The 19,047-nt window shown below is 42.3% G+C and overlaps 1 protein-coding gene across 1 annotated transcript in view; it reads left to right on the top strand.

Annotated features, from left to right (window-relative positions):
* Positions 1-17,844, top strand: part of TTLL12 (tubulin tyrosine ligase like 12) — a 58,612-nt gene extending 40,768 nt beyond the window's left edge. Inside the window, exons 7-14 of the mRNA XM_065416976.1 lie at positions 6,192-6,308; positions 6,407-6,601; positions 8,663-8,774; positions 10,703-10,854; positions 10,964-11,045; positions 12,581-12,649; positions 15,031-15,169; positions 17,163-17,844. Coding sequence (XP_065273048.1) covers positions 6,192-6,308; positions 6,407-6,601; positions 8,663-8,774; positions 10,703-10,854; positions 10,964-11,045; positions 12,581-12,649; positions 15,031-15,169; positions 17,163-17,314 — 1,018 coding nt within the window. The 3' untranslated portion in view covers positions 17,315-17,844. The remainder of the gene's footprint in view (positions 1-6,191; positions 6,309-6,406; positions 6,602-8,662; positions 8,775-10,702; positions 10,855-10,963; positions 11,046-12,580; positions 12,650-15,030; positions 15,170-17,162) is intronic.
* Positions 17,845-19,047: the final 1,203 nt, after the last annotated feature.

Here is a 19,047-nt window from a genome sequence, read left to right as displayed (position 1 = left end):
TACTGGAGGTACTGGAAGTCTGTCTCTGGATGTAATATAAATTGTTTATCAGACAAATGTCTAATTTTTTTTAATCCTGTTACGTTCTTGTCCTCAATATCTTGTGGCAGAGAGCTCTATAGTTCAATTATGTATTGTCATATAAAAGTTTCCTTTTCAATCTTAAATGTTTTGCCTTTCAATTTCTTTGCACGTCCCCAGACTTCTAGGGAGTGGGGTGGAGCTGCAGCATCTTAAAAACATGATCCATTCCACATTTGAAGTGAGTGAAAAGGTCCTACTCTTTGTGCAGAATTGTCTCCTTTGCAACTTCATCTCTACCCCGCTATAACGCAACCTGATATAACACGGGTTTGCATATAGCGCGGTAGCAGCGGGGCTCTGGCAGCGCTTTAAAGGGTCCCGGACTCCGGCTGCTGCGGGGAGCCCCGGGCCCTTTAAATCACCGCGGGAGCCCTGCCGCCGCTACCTGGGGCTGTGGCAGCAGGGCTCCACCGGCAATTTAAAGGGCCTGGGGCTCTCTGCAGCGGAGCCCGGAGCTCTTTAAATCACTGCCGGAGCCCTGCCACCTTAGCCGGATATAACGGGGTTTCAGCTATAACGCGGTAGGGATTTTAGGCTCCCCACGACCGCGTTACACCTCTACCCCGCTATAATAGAAACACAGACTCATTTGAGTTTGCTGACTCTAGTAGGCTTCCTGCAATCATTGTTGTCAAAAGAGAGAAGTCACCTTGAATGCACTTTGGTTCATTCTTTTGTGTGGCTTAGCTAACAAGAAAAGCAGTAGTACAGGACTTGTGGTGCTATATGCATTGTAACCCATATTTTAAGAACCACTTGTAATTCCTGGGTTGGATAATATATTCATGAATCTTATGGTTTAGCTCATGCCATTGCCAGAACGATAGGTTAAAGCTGCAAGAGTGAATATGGTGGTGTATCCAACAGTGGCCCTGACTTCCACCTGCTGTCCTTTCTGCATGGTTCTGGAAAACCATGTTGACTTACGTTTGGGAAAGGAGGTACTGGAAGGCTATCCTCCCAACACAGGCTAAAGATGAGGTTGGTGTGTAGTCTGTAATGTATGGTAGTTGTAAGGTGCATATGTCTGTGGCTAATGGCGTAGAGGGTATGTGCTGTTAGATGCCTAACTTTCAACTCCTTGGTAGTATAAATGTCCTTTGGCCCAGCCCAAACTGGACACACAATGTATTGTGCTGGGGTATGAATTTTCCTGGTGTTTTCTTAATCTTAAAAGCCCTGACAAAGCAGAGGCTTTTTTTCATGAAAGCACCCAGCTGGCTCAGGAACCCTGGTGCTCATTGAAAGAGACAAGAATGACTTTAAAATAAACATTAGGTGAGCACTGTTCCTTACAGCAATATCTTCCATGTGTCTGTAAATGTAGGTCAGTGTTAAGAACTACCTTGGCAGTGTTCTGTGATAGCTGGAGATCTTTAGTGCTTTGAGGATTTTTTTTTTTTTTTAAATCCACCTTTTAAATTGTACACGTGGAGGGGGAGCTTACTCTTTAAACCAGAAGTATCGAATAACCATATTTAGATCAGTACTTGCATTTCCCTGTGATGCAGTACAGTACAGAGCTGATGCAGACCTGCTACATGAATTAATGCTCATGAGAAATGGATTTATTAGTATGATACCGTGCTGGGAGAAGATGACCCACTTGTCAATTGAATTAATGACTAGCAAAAAGTACATTCAGCTCTTCTGCTGAGGAGAGCAGATGTCTGATGCACAGCTAGCAGCAGAAGTCTATTAAGATTTATTGGAAATGCTAAAAAAAAGTAATGTAGAGGAGAATAGCCAGCCTGACAACATGTCTAGGAGTGACGTAGAATGAAGACTTACCGGAGGCATCAACTGTCACTTGGAAGGGCCAGGCACCTTCTCCCCCCTCCTTTTGAAGGCCAAATGCCTTGTCTTTTGGCCCAGTATTAGCCACCAAATGGAGGAGGATGATCCAAGATGGGTTTCCATTAGGGCTGTCAAGTGATTAAAAAGATTAATCGCGTGATTAATTGTGCTGTTGATAATAGAATATCATTTATTTAAATATTTTTGGATGTTTTCTACATCTTCAAATATATTGATTTCAGTTACAACACAGAATACAAAGTATTCTGCTCGCTTTGTATTTATTTTCTTATTACAAATATTTTCACTGTAAAACAAAAGAAATAGTATTTTTGAATTCACCTAATACAGGTACTGTAGTGCAATCTCTTTATCATGAAAGCTGAACTTACAAATGTAGAATTATCAAAAAAAAAACCCTCAATACAATGAAAACTTTAGACCCTACAAGTCCACTCAGTCCTACATCTTGTTCAGCCAGTTGCTCAGACAAACAAGTTTGTTTACATTTGCAGAAGATAATGCTGCCCACTTCTTGTTTACAATGTCACCTGAAAGTGAGAAAAGGCGTTTGCATGGCACTGTTGTAGCTGGCATTACAACGTATTTACGTGCCAGATATGCTAAACATTCGTATGCCTCTTCATGCTTCAGCCCCCATTCCAGAGGACAAGCTTCCATGCTGATGACGCTCATTTAAAAAAACGTGTTAATTAAATTTGTGACTGAACTCCTTAGGGGAGAATTGTATGTCTCCTGCTGTTTTACCTGCCATATATTTCCTGTTATAGCAGTCTCAGATGATGACCCAGCACATGTTGTTCATTTTAAGAACACTTTCACTGCACATTTGACAAAATGCAAAGAAGGTACCAGTGTGAGATTTCTAAAGATAGCTACATTACTCAACCTAAGGTTTAAGAATCTGAAGTGCCTTCAAAATCTGAGAGGGACGAGGTGTGGAGCATGCTTTCAGAAGTCTTAAAAGAGCAACACTCCAATGCGGAAACTACAGAACCCGAACCACCAAAAAAGAAAATCAACCTTCTGCTGGTGGCATCTGACTCAATGATGACAGTGAACATGCGTCGGTCCACGCTGCTTTGGATCGCTATCGAGCAGAACCCGTCATAAACATGGATGCATGTCCTCTGGAATGGTGGTTCAAGCATGAAGGGGCATATGAATCTTTAGCGCATTTGGTACTAAATTAATCCCGTGAGTTAACTGCAATTAATCTACAGCACTAGTTTCTTCAAGTGCTTGCTTGTGTCAGTTCCATTCTAGGTGTGTGCACGCCCACATGCACAGTCATCAGAGATTTTTGCTGTAGCGGTATCCGTAGGGCCAGCTGTGGCGCCCCCTTGAGTGCCACGCTCATGGACTGGTATAGTAGGTGCTTCCGGCCTAACACACTCTCAGTTCTTTCTTACCGCCTGTGACTGTTGGTCGGAGCGCCTCGTCTTGCTTTGCAAGAGCGTTAGCAGTTCTTTACAACTCATTGGTGATCTTCTTTGTATATAGTAGGTTGGTACTTAGTTAGCCATTAAGTTAAGAGTTAGGTTAGTTTGGTAGTTAGGGTCCCCGTTGGGACTTTGCCCCAGAGTGGGGCATTCCCTGTTCCCCCGGCTTCAAACCATGCTTGTCATGCAACAGGCCAGTGCCTGTTAGTGACCCCCATGACAGCTGTGTGAAGTGTTTGGGGAAGTCCCGTAGAAAGGACAAGTGCAGAATCTGTAAAAACTTTCAGCCTAGAACCCAGTAGATAACTGTTTTTTCCATTCGTTGGTTCTCTTCTGCGGCTGCAGGAGGGATTTTACTTTGAAGAAAAACCATACCTGATATACACCCAGCTTTAGGGCCTGTTCCTTCTGCTGGTTAGGCTAGAGTTTAGCCACGTGTCCATGCTGAGGCTGTGGATGGTAGTGTCTAAATGGGTACATGCTGTGATGCCCACCATTTTGTAAAGTAAGTAGATTTAAATTAAATCCGGTGAGTGCAAGCTGTAGGGGGAGCAAAGGAAGGCAATAGCTTCCCCTAGTGGCCCCAGAAAATACTCTAGCCAATGACTTCCACTAATGTCATTGGGATCTTTGTTTGCCCCTTCCAACAAGTGTACTACAAGGCTTTCTTCCTATATATATATATATATATAATATGAGTTCCTACCCCCAGCTCTTCCAGTGTCTGATGTTAATATATCTGTGCCCCAATTATGAACGAGGGCCTCATATTCCTACCCCAAGGCAGGCAACTGTCATTGACCTGTCATACAGCTAACCTTATGCAACCTGTATTACCTTATTTCAGGCAGAGCTGTGACTAGACCACAGCTATGTAATACGACAGACCCAAGTCTCAACCACGCTGCCTTTCAGAATGAATGTACCAAATTATGTTCCTGGCTATGCTTCTTATATCCATTGCTCTAATCACTAAAGGACACTCTTCTCACAGAACTGGCAATGGAACCCAGGAATACTGATACCCAATGTTCCAGTCCTGTTCCACAAATAATTGTGTAACAAACTGGCAAAATGTTTCCATACTGTGCTCTAGAGCAGGGGTAGGCAATCTATGGCACGCGTGCTGATTTTCAGTGGCACTCTCACTGCCTGGGTCCTGGCCACCGGTCTGCGGGGCTCTGCATTTTAATTTAATTTTAAATGAAGCTTCTTAAACATTTTAAAAATCTTATTTACATACAACAATAGTTTAGTTATATATTATCGACTTCTAGAAAGAGACCTTCTAAAAACATTAAAATGTATTACTGGCACGTGAAACCTTAAATTAGAGTGAATAAATGAAGACTCGGCACATCACTTCTGAAAGGTTGCCGACCCCTGCTCTAGGGGCTTATTCACATAAAGGATAATGAGCTAGTACTGCTACCGTTTACTCCTGTAGCTCAAGAAAGGGAGGTCTGTGCTGTGGAACTGAAGGCCCTGTTCTTATCATGGGTCCAAACCTTGCTCGTGAGCCATGTGGGGAAAAACACTGTGTGGTCATGTAATTAAAGACTGTATCCAATGGATAGGCACACGGCAGCTGAATTGAGGTTGCACAGGCAATCTCAGTTCTGGCACTTCCTAACTTATGAAAGCTTGACTTAGGTCGGGGTGCCCAACCTACCACTCATAGGCCGTACACGTCCCACCAGAGCATTTCATAAGGCCTGTGGCCTGCTTCAATGCTAATGGCCGATTGATTAATGTTTTGTCGTCATGTTTACATCATTCAAATTCTCACAACTTTTTTAATTGAATATTAGCATTATGTACAAATACCTTACAACATAATTTGTATAATATGTTACACTTGGAGTTGCGTAAAACTTGACCGCAATGAATAAACATCTGACACTTTTCTCTCCTGAAGGATGTATTTTTCTCCCCCTTAACAATCATGGAATGTATAAGGGGTCCAGTTGCAAAAACGCATCCCTTGATGTGTCCTCTAATTAGATAGCAGTAGAAAAGATGGGGAAAAAGTCATATATAGCCTGACTCTGCATCACGAACCAGTAGAAATGGGGAGGAGATAAAATGTGATGGCTCTTTGAGGAAGTGATTAGCTGTTGTTGACACTTTGTCTAAACATTTGCAGAGGCAATTTTGAGCTATTTTTTTTGTTTGTCTCCCCCTTCTCTTTAATGTTTTTTTTTTTTCCCCTCTACATCTTGAACTGTTAGTCTCACTTCCAAGTCACAAAGCCACTCTACAATTCTCTCCAGGTTGCATTGCTGCTGAGTTATTTGGACTTGCCAAATAGCAAGGTCGCTTGTTAAACTATCAAATAATCTTAAACTGAGATTTTGTGTTGGAAACTCTTAAAGTAGCAGACTCAAAACATCTCATTTAGTTTTTGTTTATGCTTTGTAACTGATTTTTCCTACATTTTAAAAATAGCTTTAAATGTGAACATGTTCATTGAGGGTTTGCTGTGTCCAACCCTACTTGATGCTGCAGTGCTGCTTCTGACTCTCTAAGATCAAATTCACTTCCTCGTTAGTAGGACTGCGATGAGGCAAGCGCTGGAATATGACTTTTCTGCAGGCTTAAATTTTTCAGTGTGGAAAATAAAGACCTGATGCTCTGAATAAGAACTGAGGGTGCTCAGCTCTTTCTACTTACCATCAAGTATGTTTACATAATTTAAAAAAAATTGGCCTCTGAAGTTAGTCAATTCACAAGTGTAGTTATTTTGTGTTGCATGTTTTCTATTAAGATAGCCATTAGTTTTGGTTTCAAGAGGGGAAACTGCTCTCACATTGACAAAGCATGTATGTATCTTTTCCTTTCTCCCAGGGTCTACACAGACCTTCCCCAAATCCTCAACAACTTGAAACACCCACGTTTTGAGTTCACCGAAGATGAGGGAGAAGCAGACATCCTCTACAACTTTTCCCACTTCAAAGATTACAGGTGACAGCTATTTCCTTGCAAGTACAAATTATCTGGCTGCCATATAAAAAGCTCTGTTCCATGGAGTGGTCTTTTTAAGTGACCTCCATCTCTTGTAGGAAACTAAGTGAAGAGAGGCCCCATGTGATGTTGAATCAATTTCCATGTGAGAATCTCCTGACAGTCAAGGATTGCCTAGCATCCATATCTAGACGAGTTGGAGGGACGGAGGGGCCAAAATGGCTGCCTCGTACTTTTAACCTTCACACGGAATTACCCCAGTTCATCAGCTATTTTCAGCAACGTGAGAGGAGGTAGGCCATATTATTGCTGCTGCTTGTCTTGCAATTTCCTAACCAACTTTCTCCCAAGTACCAGCAAGTGCATGTTTTGGGTTAATTGGATTAAACAGCTACTTTGCTGCCATTAATTTGTGCTAGCTGCATTTCACTTATGTTCTAGTGGATTTTATCTGAAAAGTGTTGGCTTTACTTTATTCTTTTTAACTCCAAAATATATAATGTGACATACCTTGAAATATATAAGGTGGAATCATGACTCCATTGAAGTCAGTGGCAAAATTCCATTTAACAAATGTACTAAGATTCCCAACTTTTGTGTGGGCAGATAGCTTTCTCTGTGTGCCAATGGCAATTAAAAGCAGTTTAAACTAGGGTAGTGATTGTGCCCAGTTTTCTTGGTTAAAACACATTTCCACGTGGAAGTGGAAGTCAAATTTAGGATTAACTTTGGACTCCCTTGGTGAGGCTAAAAGAAAACTGACTCTGATTCTCATTAGGCGTTCTGTGGTACCTTACTCATAAGCACTTCCTGTCACAGCAATCTCCTCCAGATCCAGGAGACCTGACAGTAACAAGGAATTTGTCTGTTAGGATACGTTTACAGTACAGACACTCCATGCCCAATTAGCATCGGTAAAAATAGCAGTGTCGATGGTGAGGCACGGCTTAGGCAAATAGAGTAGATTAGAATGCCCTAGGCACCCGAACCCCCAGGTTTTATACCATACACAGGCTCTCTACACACCCAGTCAGCGCTTCTCCCATCTGCACTGCTATTTTTAGCAGGGTAGTGTCCTGCTGGCAGAGCCTTTCCCCACCACAGCGAAAGGCTCCAGCAGCAGGGAAAGGCTCCAGCTGCTAGAACCTTTCACTGTGTCATGTAGCTACACACTGCAGTGCCAAATGTGGACACCTGCCTTTCACTGCAGTGTGTAGCTACACATGTCCCTGTACTCTGCATACTGCCATAAGCGTAGACATAGCCTTAGTGAGGGACTCGGGGGGGAGTTAATGTCTTACTCTTCCACCAAAATAATCCCTATTTTGTTTCACAGTTAGCTCCCTGATTGTTCTGGGGGTTGTGATTGATAGATGGTACTGTAACCGTCTAGCTGCTTCCCTCTCTTCTCAAGATAGTTTCTTTACCTCCTGAATGGGCTTAGCCATGAGGGGAAATTTAAATGCATGTTCTTAGCCTGTAGTATTCTGACTTTTGGTTAACACCAAGTATGTGCAAGAGGTGATCACAAAGCCAGAGTGCGTGTGTGTTGGGGAGGGAGTTTCAAAATAAACTCTCAGTTAAAATACAGATCCTTCACTAAAACTAGTACTGCACGCTAGTACTAAAACTTAACCACAGGCAGCTTTCAGATTACCCAGAGACCCACCTCTGCATGCCTTCACAAATTCATTGGGGAAGGCGGGACCTCCAGGGTCACCATGAACAGAATAAAGACATGCATATCGCTCCTACTTTTTCAAAGCTTTTCGAAGAGTCCAGCCTCTTCAGATCTCTAGGTAGTGGAAAGAGAGTGAGAAGGTATGCTCTCCTGAGCTTGACAGATGCGTTTGGGCAAGGGATTCATGTTACTATATTCAGTGTTCAGTCCCCAAGAGAATAGCTGTATGTTATGTAATTTGGCTGGCTCAGAGGTGGCCATGGGGAACCTAATTTACAAGTTTTAAAGCACCCACCTAGAATGTTCTCAAACTCCGTGATTGCCTGGTCAGAATGGTCTCTTGACCTACAAACAAGCACTTCTGATGTAGTCATGGTATGTATGAAGGAAAAAGTGATTTACCAGTGGAAGTATGGTAGGCTCTTGCTGAAAAAGAAAGCAAGAGCCCCCAAAATCCCAGCTCAGATCAGCTGTGATCCAGGTGTCCTTGGTTCTTGCACTCTTGCCCACTGCATCAAAAAGAACACTCGCATTGGTAATGCATCGGGCAATACCAGCATGTGGCTCAGAGTGGAGGTTTGCCAGTAAAATATCTTAAGATAAATGAGGTGCGCACTGACATGCTGTGGCCTTGATTGGGTTGTATTTTTTTTATTTATTTTTTTTATCGTAGGGGAGAAGACAATCACTGGATATGCAAACCATGGAACTTGGCCAGAAGCCTAGACACCCACATCACCAACAATCTTAACAACATCATCAGGCACAGGGAAAGCAGCCCGAAGGTTAGAGGAAAGTGGGCTTCCCACTTGGTTTGAAGCAAGCGGTGTGTTTTTTTTGGGGGGTGGGGGGGGGTTTTGTTTAAATGTTTATCCTTACAAGGAGCATCAAAAAAAGGGGGGGGGGATTAATTTCGTTCAAGAGGTTGTAATAGCTGGTATATGTTTGTGAGCATTTGCACATTAAAAGGGTGAACTCTTGATGAATTCATATTGAAATCTCTTAGCATTGTGCAGTGCAGTGTTAGAATATTTTTCTATTTGCTTGTAGTAGACCATGTCTGTTTCTTTAGGACAGAAATAAAATTTTCCCTGACAGTAATGAATGATTAAATGTGTTGCTGCTTTTATGCTACTCAGTAAGAAATCTAAGAAGATGATGAATTCTCACTTTCATGTAGCTTCTGTTGGCTGTAAATATAAGGAAGTTACTGCTGCTTCCCTCAAGTTGATCATTTCTCTTAGGCTACATCTACACTACAGGGGGGGGTCGATTTAAGATACGCAAATTCAGCTACGCGAATAGCGTAGCTGAATTCGACGTATCAGATCCAACTTACCCTGTTGTGAGGACGGCGGCAAAATCGACTGCCGCGGCTCCCAGTCGACGGCGCTTAGTCCCACCTCCGCTGGTGGAGTAAGCGTGTCGATTCGGGGATCGATTGTCGCGTCCTGACGAGACGCGATAAGTCGATCCCCAAGAGATCGATTTCTACCTGCCGATTCAGGCGGGTAGTGTAGACCTAGCCTAAGTATGACTGTTCATACACACAAAATGCTTCTTCCACCAATGATGGATGCATCACATGGCTTTTTATAGGAAGCCAACAGTGTGTGGTCTTACATCAGACTGTCACATAAGCTTTATGTCCCGTGACTTAATAGAATTTATCTTTTGGACTGTATGCCTTTTTTGGAATTCCAACCTCAAAGAAAAAATGCATGAAGAATTACAGCATCACTTTAGTTCAGAAGAAAGCTGATAATATATAAAGTGAGACTGTTTTGTTTGTTTTTAATAGAATACATCTTTAAAAATCTGTTTTGTTTTTCTGTAAACTAGCCATTATTTTAAAAGCAGTCTTAGAGCTGTGTTTCTATACCAGTAAACCAAAACTAAGCAGCGTGTAGTTAGGGAGTCAAAGCATTTTGTTTTGTATCTTATCAAGCATCTTTTTAAAAAAGGGAAAATGTGTTTCTAACAACATAATCAAGGTCCGAGGTATTATGAATCTGGTCTAATGTGCTGCAGGACATTCTTAACTTTTATGGCATCCCTGGGTAGGCTGCAGGTAGCATTGCTGGCATCCCTTGATGGCTGCCCTTGTTCCTCACCCCATACCCTGAAGGCTCACTATCTCCCCTCCCTCCATACTTACTTTGTCCATTGGTAGCTCTGTCACACACCGCCTCTCCCCCTAGATAAATGAACACCAGCTCATGGGGCTGAGGGAACTGAGGAGTTGGAGTAAAGGTAACTTCAGAGTAAAAGCAATTATGCTGCCATTTGCATGGCCATATAATTGCATTGCAAATGAGGGCCTGAATTTTTTTGGTGGTGAAAAGTATCCTTGGACAATGGGAAGATGTCGGTCATCTGAGGAGGAACAAATGTTGGGTTGGATTGGATCTTATGAAAAGGTTTATAATGTAAGCAGAGAATTTAAATAGAAGATTTCAATGGAATGAGGAGGGGTAGTACTTTAGTTCTGTATACTGACCTGATAAGAGAGAGTGCACTCAGGCTATTTGGTTACAAACAAAGGCTACATTGCTTATATTGAGAAACTTTTTAAAAAGGGAAACTTGGCTTAATGTATGTTTGGTAGAATATCTTGGGACTGTCCAAACCCACTGATAATTGTTTGTCATCACCTATTGTGCATCTTCATTCCTTAGGGTTTAATTGTGTTCAATCTCTGTTTTTGTTTTAGGTAGTGTCTAAGTATATTGAGAGTCCAGTGTTGTTTCATCGGGAAGATGTGGGGATGGTTAAATTTGACATTCGTTACGTTGTGCTTCTGCGATCCGTAAAGCCACTCAAGCTGTATGCTTATGATGTTTTTTGGCTGCGGTTCTCAAATCGGTAATAACCTTTTTTTCTAGGAGTGAAGGAGTTAGCGGTGTTAAATTGTGATGCCTTGCTTTTCCAAGGTTGTATGTAATTAACACTGTCTCTTTCCTTTATTTGTTAGCGCATTTTCACTTGATGACTTGGACGACTATGAGAAGCATTTTACTGTCATGAACTATGCTTCTGGTGTAACCTTAAAACAGGTAAGCAAGTGATACATGAAAAGCAAATGTCTTCAGTCAATCAAGATGCTGATCCTTTATCTGCGACTGTCACCAGATGCCCTGATGCATATTCACCCAAACAAACTTGACAGGCTATACCTGTTCTGATGCAGCTGTTTTCCCAGATTGGAGATCCAGATAGGGTGACCAGATTAGTAGTATAAAATATCGCGACGGGCGCGGAGAAAAAAAAAAGGGGGGGGGGGCGGAGCAAAAAAAACAAAAAAAAGTTTTAAAGGGGCCTGGGGCCCGGCCCCGCGCGCTGCCCTCCCCGCGGAGCCTCCCGCCCCCTGGCCCGCCACGGGCATATGCGGGGCGCGGTGGGTCCGGGCGGGGGCAGCGCGGAGCGGGCAGGAGCCGGGTGGGCGGCAGGGGCCGAATCCCCGCTGCTGCCAGGGAGCCCCGCGCCTCTCCCTCCCGCTCGCGGCTGTGGCTCCTTCCCGGCGGGACGCGCCTCCCGCTGCCCCGGCCACATGCGGTGCGCGTCTCCCGCGCCTAGTCTCCCTCCCGCTGGGAAGGAGCAGCTGGACGCTCGCCGCATGTGCGCGGGGCAGGCCGGGGGGCGCGATCCGCCGGGAAGGAGCCGCAGCCGTGAGCGGGAGGGAGAGGCGCGGGGCTCCCTGGCAGCAGCAGGGATTCGGCCCACGCCGCCCACCTGGCCCCTGCCCGCTCCGCGCTGCCCCCGACCGGACCCACCGCGGGCTGCAGGGCTGGAGCAGCCTCCAGGCTGCGCTCCCGGCCCCGGGTGCAGCAGCCCGGGCAGAAGCCCTCTGGCTTCACAGCTGAGCCCCCCGTCTCCCTCCCTTGCCAGCCCCCCTTTGCCCGCCCGGTGCCCAGGTGCCGGAGCTGACTCACCAGCTCCAGGATCCAGGCACCGCCGCCACCCTCTCCCTCCCAGGCTTGCGCCGCCATGCTGCAAGCCTGGGAGGGAGGAGGAATGCTGCGTGGTTGGGGAAGAGGCGGGGCCAGGGCGGGGATTTGGGGAGGGAGCCAATGGGGGAAGGAGGGGGCGGGGGGCGCGAGCGCCAGAGCGGAGGGCAAAATTTCTTTTTTGTCCAGTGTCCCGACCAAACATTGGTCGGGACGCGGGACAAAGAAGCAAATATCGGCACAGTCCCGATAAAATCGGGACGTCTGGTCATCCTAGATCCAGAGGAAATAGTCATAGATTATGGCACAAATTTTACATCTCCAATCAAATCTATATAAAAAGTATTAAAAGGACATCTTACCACTCCCAAACTGATGGTTTAGTGTAGTGTTTCACCACATAGTAAAAAGGACTGTCTGGTAGAAATGGGAAACGCTTGGAACAAATAGTTCTCATTTCTGCACTTTCTAGGCAGTGAAATTCCCCAGGACCTTATTTGGAATTTGTACCATGTGTGTTTATACATTCTGCAGCTCATTACTCCTTCCTTTAATAATAAAAAAATAAATTAAAAAAAAAAAATCATAGCTCCTGGTGGGAATAATCTAGCAAACCAATCTCTAATGCCATTAAATTATTTTAGGTTCACTATGATGAATTTATTCCTCTGTTTGAGAAGCAATATCCTGAATATTCCTGGAAAACTGTGCAAGTAAGTCACCAATCCCTCTTATCCATATAAGATGTTCACTAAATTTTTCTTTTAGGCAGAGGTGTTTTTCAAAGGTTCAGGTGTTTTTATCAGGTTAGTGAGTAGTGAGCAAATGTCTCTTCAGTGTAGCAAAGGCCAGTAGTCCCAGAATTTTAAAGTCTGGAAATACAAAATGCTCAGTTATCTATGTTACTATTCTATTAGGGTTTTAAATTTTCTCCATGAAAAGTTGTCATGGTATACTGTGCTTGGGAACAAAATTGGTACTGATGGACAGACAGTGGAAGCAGAACGCTGTATGTTTCCAAAATGTTGCAGAGCTTGTTGGAGGACTCACCCCTACTTGCAGAATGGTGCATAGAATCTAAGCTTTCATTTAAAACACTAATTTGTCACAATCTCAAAGGCTGGTAAAACCTGGATTGTAAACAGTCAGTGGCTGCAATGATATATTCACATGAATCTGCATGAAGCCTGAAACAGTACTTCTTAACATGTGGACCGGTCCTTCCATTTCAGTAGGTTAACACTGATATTGGAAGATGACAATTTAAATAGTAATGCGGTTAACTTTTTTTTTTTTTTTGCTACTGAACTTTTAAGCAAAGTTATTCAGAAACTTTGCTGACAGCCCCAAACTCAGCCCCAAGATAGGGAAATAATATCAAAATAACTAAGCATCTACTGTACCGATTGAGGTTTTAGTATTTATTTTCATATTTAGTCTCTTAACTACATAAAGCTGCTGCTTAATTTGTAGCTGCAGCACTCTAACAAAACAGCTCTGAGGACCTTGTTACAGAATTTAGGTCCTTTTTGCTGTGTAGTACACAGCAGGCTGTTCAGAAGGGTGTGAACGCACACACTAGCCATTCTGGCATAGCAGATGGAAATGAGTACTTTCCAAGTACACCTTTCTGGTTACTGCTCTTGAGGTCGTTACACTAGAAGGTTGTCTAGCACGGAGCCTACATTTGGATGCCTTTGGGTTTTTTTACTACAAGAAAACAAAGGGTAAATGAATAGTTTAAAAGTCTGTTTCTGTTCTTATAACTCAGACCCTTAGCCAAACTTATTGAACTAAAATTTTTCCTTTTTGGGTTGAACTTTCAGTTGCTGTCCAAGCTAATTCTTAATCTTCACAAGTTTAGAATTCCATGTTATCCGAGCTTAATATAAAAGGCAGAGACCCCTTAATGTCCTGTCACCACAAAAGTGCTCTAACATTGCCAGTTCCCTAGTGCTGAGATATGTTTTAACTATAGAGCTGTGCGGAAGCTCCAAATGTGATAACTCTACAAATGAAAATGAGTAGAGGGTGGATTGTGAAACAGTCACCTAGGGTTATTTTGTGGTGTTGGGTGGCTCTCAAAAGAACAAGTTGAATGCAAAGGTAACTAGTCAATAGTTTGTTTTCCTATTTATCAAGAGCCAGATTACAGAGGTGGTTAACTAAGCACTTGATCCTGCAGATGCTTACTCATGTTTTTCAGTTGATTTCACTAGAACTACTCACATAAGTAAAGCTATTCAGGGTATGAGAGTGGTTGTAGGATAAGCCTTAAAATTACACAAAGGAAAATCTTTTTTAAACAGTGGCAGACAAAGTATCCCTCAAGGAGTATTCTGGGCAAAGTAGCAAGAATTAGACTTTTTTTACGTTTACAGGAGGTGTATTTTACTCTGTGACTTGGATATTAAAAACTCCCATGTACCATAACTCCTTTACATCTCTTTATTTGGTCTCCCTATTATATCCAGAAATGTCATCACTGTGTGTTCAGACTGGAAATTGTTCAGTTTTTTTTTAAACTTTGGAATCTTCTTTGTATGTTTTTGTAAAATGGTGAGAGAAAAGTGGATTGATTCAACTGGATGCCAAAACTTCTGAGCTGTAACTGTTGGTATTCACAGAACAACTTTCCTTTCCTTTTTAATTTGCACTCCACGCACTGCGGTAGATTCAGAAGTGTAGTGCTGTACAAAATGACCTAGACATGGATTCAATTCCAGCATTATAATACTTTTTCTTTTTAGGGTTTTCTGTAGTGTATAGTAATGAGGTAAATTCTGGGTGCTCAGCACTTACAAAAATCAGACCAGTTATTAGGTACATAAATATAGCTCTAGAATCTTAATTTCAGGTCCCTATTTTTGAAAATCTTAGACGTGGGGGAACAAATATTAAATTATTCCTGAAGAAACTTTTTTTTTACTGAAATGCTGAAGGTTCTTGTTGTCTGCAGGCTTGTCATTTGTGATGGCATTTACACTGTTTGATCTGACTCCTAAATGAAACTTTTCAACTACAAAAATCCCTTTTATAGGGTTCTCGCAACTATTTGCATTTTATTCAGAAACTGACTTCTCTTTGGCAATAGGCAGAGATTTTTAAGGCATTTGCTGAATTATTCCAAGCTGCTTCAGCTAAACCTGCACCGTTTGGCATCTGTGATTATCCATCATCGCGAGCAGTATATGCCATCGACCTGATGCTTAAGTGGGATACTACCAGAGATGGTAAGATGCGTCTGTTCCTTGAGAGACTAAATTTATTCTCTTGGTTTTTTGCTCAAAATTTTTGCTGTTTAAAAAAAAAAAAAAAAATAGGCCGGGTTCCATGATGTTTATACTTAAACAGACTGTTTTGATGTCTTTTGGGTTGCATATGTGTGAGGGTGGACTCTGGTCTCCTTGTTAGTAATAATAGTGGAGCTGCTGCCATGCATCTGTCTAATTCTTTTTATTGGCTCTATTCTGCCGTTGTTTCTGCTATTCTGATGTAAACATTTGAAGATGGGTGGGCATAATGCTTTGCAGCTATCTGTTAATTCTAACAATGAGCACCCTTTCCTATTGTTGTGGTGGTACACCTATACAAGGAGAGCAGTCTTTACTAAAAGTAATTATAATAAATCCCGTGGTTTAATTCAACTATAATCAATACAGGCAGGAAAGAGAATCTACATTTTTGTCTTTATTTGTACAAAATGCATATAGACTCATAGACTTTAAGGTCAGAAGGGACCATTATGATCATCTAGTCTGACCTCCCGCATGATGCAGGCCACAAAAGCTGACCCACCCACTCCTGGAATAATTCTCTCCCTTGACTCAGCTGTTGAAGTCCCCAAATCATGATTTGAAGACTTCAAGTCGCAGAGAATCCTCCGGCCAGCGACCCCTGCCCCATGCTGCGGAGGAAGGCGAAAAACCTCCAGGGCCTTTGCCAATCTACCCTGGAGGAAAATTCCTTCCCGACCCCAAATATGGCGATCAGCAGAACCCCGAGCATGCGGGCAAGATTCTCCAGCCAGACCCGCATCGACCATTGATACTAATTACCTGCGATGGCATGTTATTGACCTATTGACTAAAATCATGTTATCCCATCAAACCATCCCCTCCATAAATTTATCAAGCTTAATCTTAAAGCCAGAGAGATCTTTCGCCCCCACCGTTTCCCTCGGAAGGCTGTTCCAGAACTTCACCCCTCTGATGGTTAGAAACCGTCGTCTAATTTCAAGCCTAAACTTCCCGACGGCCAGTTTATATCCATTCGTTCTTGTGTCCACATTAGTACTGAGCTGAAATAATTCCTCTCCCTCCCTGGTATTTATCCCTCTGATATATTTAAAGAGAGCAATCATATCCCCTCTCCGCCTTCTTTTGGTTAGGGTAAACAAACCAAGCTCCTCGAGTCTCCTTTCATACGACAGGTTTTCCATTCCTCGGATCATCCTAGTGGCCCTTCTCTGCACCCGTTCCAGTTTGAGTTCATCCTTTTTAGACATGGGAGACCAGAACTGCACACAGTACTCCAACTGAGGTCTCACCAGCACCTTGTATAATGGAAGCAGCACCTCCTTATCCCTACTAGAAATACCTCGCCTAATGCATCCCAAGACCGTATTAGCTTTTTTCTTACTCTTCAAACATTATTGCAATTCAAAAGGGAAACTCAACCTCCTGACCTTATTTTAGGGGCGAGAGGAAGTAGATGGCTAAGTGGGGAGGTTCTGTGGCCTGTGTTATACAGGAGGTCAGACTAGAATCTTGATCATCATGTCCCCTATAAGCAGGAGAGGAGAGATTTTGTGCTGCAGCTGAGAAACCCAGCTCTGTTTCTATACCAGGTGAACTAGAGAGAACAGTAGAGCAATACAAAGAGCAAAGGAGGCTTGGTGCCTAAAAATAAAGGGGGAAACAGTCTTTTATGGAAGGTGCATCTCAAAGTTGTGGTTAAATAAGAAAGACGCACTAATTCTGATCTAGTTAAACCGGTGCACCTTTCTCATGTGGCCAAGGCCTCAGATTATGGCATTTGCCCCAGAAATGGGTTTGGTGTCTCACTTCCTCATACTGTAGGCCTCAAAAAAGCCTACCTGGGTATGTAGTAAGAGTTGACCATCTTCAGCCTCTTTCTACGGTCTCTGCTACAGCAAAGGGAGGCGACTCCCAGCGTCTCATGTATACCTTGTAGTAAAATGTAATGTTTTTTGTTTCTCTTCAGGGAAAAGAACTATGCAACCTCAGGTCCTGGAGGTGAACTTCAACCCTGACTGTGATAGAGCCTGCAAATACCACCCTACCTTTTTTAATGATGTCTTCAGCACCCTATTTCTGGATGAAACAAATAATTGTCATGTGACATACGTTGTTTAGGCCTAGAAGGCGCGACTTGGTTATTTGTTTCCTTTACAGATATGCTTAACAGCAATATTTGCATAAGCAGCTCATAGAACTGAAATATAATTATTTTCCTATAATGGTAATGAAGAAAAACTTTTATCATCAGATGAATGGGCATATACTGTACTTGTAATCAGTAGTCTGCGTTTTCTTGTCTTGTTTAGTTCTAATCATCAACTTATGTTGACTTAAATGTCTTATTGAAGCTCAGAAAAGTATAATAGTAACTAGAGGAATCAGCTGTTGTTTCTTAGGTAGCCTAGTATACCTTATTTGCATAGCAGGAAGTGTTGTACAAATTTTCTGTGCCTGCATTAGAGTAATAATTTCCTGTATCAAAATGTTTGAGGTCATGCATCATCTCTTCCTCTCTGTATAATACCATTGTCTTCAAGCACTAATATGCTTTATTCCACAAATTGATGTAAAGCAATCTACTTTAAGGTTGCATCTGATTGCTCATTGGAGTTAACATTTATTAAGCTTGTTTGTAATAAAGTATTACAGCAACATTAGAGTTAGTTTTTTTCAATTAAAGGTCACTATACTTTCTCAAACTAGTCATAGCTGCTGTCATCTTTTTAAAGTTGAATGAGGTCTATGAATATATCCCAATCTAGTAGTTTTGAGCTGTTTAGCATGCATGGTAATGCTGAAATTAGATGGAAACTGTAGCTCCTCTGTCACATATCAAACAATTCATTCCTTTCGCAATGCAGTTAAGGTTGAATATTATCCGGCAAAATTCTCATTGAGGTCAATGGGAGTCTTGCCTATCTAAGGATTTGATCTCCGATAGCAAAATGAATAATTAATGAAGAACCGCAGTTCAGTGAGATAATGGGGAGGTCAGAGGGGTGGTTTAGGGGCCATTACAATTGCCAAAGGTCTGAAAAGACATGGAACAGTATTTTATTTTGAGTCAACAATGCAAGAACAAAGGATCCTTTTAATCTTTGGCAATGTCTGTATCAAGAGCTATGGCTCAGAATTTTACCCCTTCCTAAGTAGTACTGGCCAAATTAAACTGTTTGTGTGTACTGAGGAACAGTTAATTCACATTAGTATTCTGCTTTAGCCAACACAAGTTACACTATTGTCAAACAAGCTATTGGGCTCACTATGGGGGTAATTGGGTGAAATTTAATGGCCTTCAGCCTAGATGATATAAGGGTCTCTTCTAACAAACTCGAAGACTTCAACATCTTACACTAAACCTTAGGGATGTTTTACATTGTATATGTGCATTATTTATTTCTTGAAGTCTTATAGCATTAAAGGAAATATTAGTTAACTTTTATTTTTTGATAAACGTAACAAAAACTAATCAATTTCAAATTTTAAGCAAAGTGTAAAAATTTTAAACAATCTTAACCTGCAGCAATCATAGATAGCTTCTAGCACTGATATCACCTTGCACTGATATCCAGGAAGGAAGGAATATCATCTGAAGAAGTGAGCTGTAGCCCACGAAAGCTTATGCTGAAATAAATTTGTTAGTTTCTAAGGTGCCACAAGTACTCCTGTTCTTTTTGCGGAATATAACCAGTTATCTTTCAATCTTCATGTAGAAAAGGGTTGATCATGCCATAGAACTACTTTCTTTTTTTTTTTAAAGCAAATCCTCCTAATGTTCAGTCTGAAGAACTAATGTCTGCCAAGCACTACCACGTAATATTTGAGATTTCTAAGAAGCTTAGTTTAAA

This window comes from Emys orbicularis, chromosome 1 (genome assembly GCF_028017835.1).
Source record: "Emys orbicularis isolate rEmyOrb1 chromosome 1, rEmyOrb1.hap1, whole genome shotgun sequence".
Classification (NCBI taxonomy): domain Eukaryota; kingdom Metazoa; phylum Chordata; order Testudines; family Emydidae; genus Emys; species Emys orbicularis.
Note: the sequence above shows the minus strand (reverse complement) of the source record. Positions and strands in the feature narration are given on the sequence as shown.